This window comes from Otolemur garnettii, unplaced genomic scaffold (assembly GCF_000181295.1).
Source record: "Otolemur garnettii isolate 467f Iridium unplaced genomic scaffold, OtoGar3 scaffold00046, whole genome shotgun sequence".
NCBI classification, from domain to species: Eukaryota; Metazoa; Chordata; class Mammalia; order Primates; family Galagidae; genus Otolemur; species Otolemur garnettii.
The window spans coordinates 11,192,004-11,195,879 of NW_003852441.1; the positions used below are offsets into that span (position 1 = coordinate 11,192,004).

Here is a 3,876-nt window from a genome sequence, read left to right on the forward strand (position 1 = left end):
CCCAGACGCCTGCTCATCCACCACTGCCTGCCCCGCCCGGGCCTGCTAAGCTGGCATCCCACACCCCGACTGCCAAGGGCAGCAGCTTCTCCAGGCTCTGGGCGGCTGGCGGGTCCAGTCGTCCCGCCTCACTACTCCACCTCAGAGGCTGGCCCTTGGACTTTGTACCCACCTGGCTTCCCTGGCCTGCCTTGGACACTCCCCACCTTGAGACCCCTTGCCAGGTGTCCAGGATTGAGTGCCCCTCTTGCCTCCTGAAGAGCAGCCATGGCCACCTACAAAGTCAGGGTGGCCACAGGCACTGACCTCTTATCAGGAACAAGGGACTCCATCTCGCTGATCATTGTGGGGACCCAAGGAGAGAGCCACAAGCAGCGGCTGAACCACTTTGGGAGAGACTTTGCGACTGGGGCGGTGAGTATGTGTGTGCACACATGCGGCACAGGGAGGGAAGGAGGTATGTGTGTGCAGGAAGCTAGATGAGATGAACTTGGCCAGTGGGGGCTGGAGAGTGAGGGACAGCTCTGAAGGCAGTGGGTTCCCATGGTGGCTCTGGATGCTTCACCCCAGACCTGGCTCCCAGCTTCTCCCTTTCAGCCATTCCCCATCTCTCTCCTTCCCTTTTCTCTAACTCTTCTCTCTCCCTCTTCTGAAGCCCTCTCTTCCTCTCTCATCTCTCATCCCATACCCCTCTTCTCTCAGCCCTGTCTCCCTACTTTACCTCCCCTTTATTCTCCTGACTTTCCATCGTTTTTCTCCCCTTCTCTCTCATCCCTCTCTCTCATTCTTAACTCACTCTTCCTTGGCTGGCTTACATTTGCACTGGATTCTCTGTGACTTAAAATGGCATCAGACCAGGCCGTTCAGTGGAAAGCACCCTTTGTGGCCCCTGAGCCCTCAGACCTGATTTTGAGTCAGGCCCAGCCACCTGCTGCTACGTGATCATAATAGGGCACTCCTCCTTCTACGTGGCCATTTCTGAATCTCCATATCTTCACTGATAAATGGGAAGCGGGGATGGCTGGGCCACTGCTCCCTACTTCATGCTTGGGAAGCCAGGGCTCCACTTTGTGCTCCAGCCTTGGGGGAGTTCCGCATAGTTCCTGTACCCTCAGACGACTGGGGAGAACAGGAGAAGACAGGACCTCAAGAGCTGGGGATGGAGAGAAGGAGGATAGATGGGGGCAGCAGGGGCCAACCAAATTTGACAGGTCAGAAAGGGGCTCAACAAACAGGGTGACAGTCCACCATTCTGTCAGTCCCAGGATTTGAGCATCTCCCAAAATGAGCAGAGACAGGGGCCACAGCAGGGGAGGCCTGTGGAGCCAGAGTAAGTCCTGCCCACTCAGCCATCCCTGTGTCCTCTCCAGGTGGATGAGTACACTGTGCAGTGCCAGCAGGACCTGGGCGAGCTGATCATCATCCACCTGCACAAAGAGCGCTACTCCTTCTTCCCCAAGAACTCCTGGTACTGCAACTACGTGCAGATCTGTGCCCCCAACGGCCGCATCTACCATTTCCCTGCCTACCAGTGGATGGATGGCTACGAGACCCTGGCACTGCGGGAGGCCACAGGTAAGATCTATCACCCCCCATCCCATGATTAGGTCCTTCACTCCAGTCCAGCTACCCTATGGCCACCCTGGGCTTCCATCAAGCCAGTTGGGTACCAGCCCCACCAGGGACTTCCAGGCTCTTCTGCCATTCTCTGTCACTGCTGCTGCTCTGGGCCCAGCTCAGAGCTGCATGCTAGAGGTATGGAGATACCTGAGGTGTGGGGGCCACCTTCAGCAGAAAGTTACAGGACACCCGGCCCCTCTAAAAAGACTCCTTGTTACACCAAGTACAGGCCTCAGTTCTCTCACAGGATACGCTGACTATTATGCCAAATAGCGTGTCCGGCTGCTCCATCAAGACTCCTTGTTACTCCAGTAGGATCCTGTTGTTACAGCAGAATGGCCTCTTATTCCAACAGGATGTACCATTATTCCAGCCAGAGCCTTATCATTCCTTTAAAAGGCCCTTGTAGTTCAACATCTCTCTATAGTACTCTGGTCTTGAACCTTGCCAGGATGTACTGGCTTTCTAATTGAGCATTTTTTTAGACTGATATGCTGTTCTACAAGTCCTACTGCCCAACAAGACACCTTATTTCTCTAATAAGACTCATTATTTCTCCAAAAGGCCCCCCTTAGTCCAAGAAGGATCCATCCCATGCCGAGAGGAGGCCCTATTATTCACACAGCCCGTTGGAGATTCACTAAGGTCAAGGCTGGCCATGACTGTTATATCTGTAGTGCTTAAAATACTGTGCATCCAGGCTGTCCAGTCATTTTCTCAGTTTCTTGGTTGTTCCCATGAGAGAGGGGCAGGACCTGAGAGTCTGAGCTCCTTGCACCCTCCCTGCCAGAGGCCTTTGCCTGGCCAGCTGGCTGGGGTCAGTTTTCTAATATGTGGCTGCTCAATACGGATAGCAGGCCTGTCCTCCATTATTCCCTGGGTCCATGGCTGAACTTCCGTTGGTCCCTGCTTCCCTTGAGGCAGATGGGAAGGGAGAGCAAAGCTGAGGACACTCAGGGGCCTGGAGCCTCATCCTTCCTGAAGCTAAGTGCCCTCTTCTGCTCCCATGCCCTGTCCTAGGTCTTCCTCAAGGAGTAGGTTTGGGGCCTGACCCAGGGAAAGGCAGGGGGCAGAGGGAGGCAGGCCTGGGGGAAGGTGGGCATGCCAAGGGGAGGGTCTCACTAGGGACTCAAAGCATCTTCCACAGTGATAGGTCTGACAGGGAAGCAAGCGACAGGCATAGTGACAGTAGTGGCCAGGCAGGAATGAGGTTGGGTGGGGCAGCTGCCATGCAACACCAGGGCAGGGATATTTGAGTCACTTGCTGGGCTCTTGAAGGAGTGATGCTCCCGCCCTAGGTATGAAGCCAAGTCGGGTCTCTGGGTTGCACAACTCCAGGGGCACCATTAATCCAGAATACAATATGAGCTGAGGCAGGAGGGGGGGGCCAATGGGATCTTGAGGTGAGAATAGGTACAGTCCAGCCTGGTGATTGCCAATCAGGACACTGAGAAAGATAGGCCTGGATTTGAATCTCAGCCCCTTACTGGCATCTCATCTGGTCACAGACACAAATTCTCCTAAGCCTTGGTGCTCTTATCTGTAAAACAGAGCTAAGGACAGAATCTACTTCATAGGGTAGTTGTCAGGATTCAATGAGATAAGGTCTAGAAGGAATTTTTAAAAGGCTTAACAAGTAGGAGCAGCCTGCCTTGGGTCAAATCCCAGCTTTGTTCCTAAGTTGACAGTTTTCTTTTTGTAAGATGGGTATGACCATACACAACACTTTAGCTGAAATTGCTGGTGCCAGAGGTGTTTTGAAATTCAGATTTTATTTAGAAGCTATACATATGTATCTATATATGTGGATATATATATAAATATGTGTATATGTACATATATATCCTCACATCTATCTATATCTATGGGTATTCTCTCTATATATAGATACACACACCATATAACATGTGATATATCTACAACCAGGGCACCCCCAAACAAATATACTAATTTTTCTTTTTGTTTTTTGAGACAGAGTCTCACTATGTTGTCCATAGTAGAGTGCTGTGACGTCACAGCTCACAGCAACCTCAAACTCATGGGCTGAAGCAATTCTCTTGCCTCAGCCTCTCAAATAGCTGGGACTACAGGTGCCCACCACAACGTCTGGCTATTTTTTTGTCGCAGTTGTCATTGTTGTTTAGCTGGTCTGGGCTGGGTTTGAACCCCCCACCTTCAGTGTATGTGGCTGGCACTGTAACTAGTGTCTACAGGCGCCAAGCCTATACTAATATTTCTTTCTTTTTTTTTTTTTTT

The 3,876-nt window shown here is 51.8% G+C and overlaps 1 protein-coding gene across 1 annotated transcript in view; it reads left to right on the top strand.

Annotated features, from left to right (window-relative positions):
• The window catches only part of ALOX12B (arachidonate 12-lipoxygenase, 12R type), a 12,766-nt gene continuing 8,890 nt past the window's right edge, over window positions 1-3,876 (top strand). Inside the window, exons 1-2 of the mRNA XM_003791119.1 lie at window positions 1-414; window positions 1,371-1,575. Of these exons, the coding sequence (XP_003791167.1) occupies window positions 268-414; window positions 1,371-1,575 (352 nt within the window). The 5' untranslated portion in view covers window positions 1-267. The remainder of the gene's footprint in view (window positions 415-1,370; window positions 1,576-3,876) is intronic.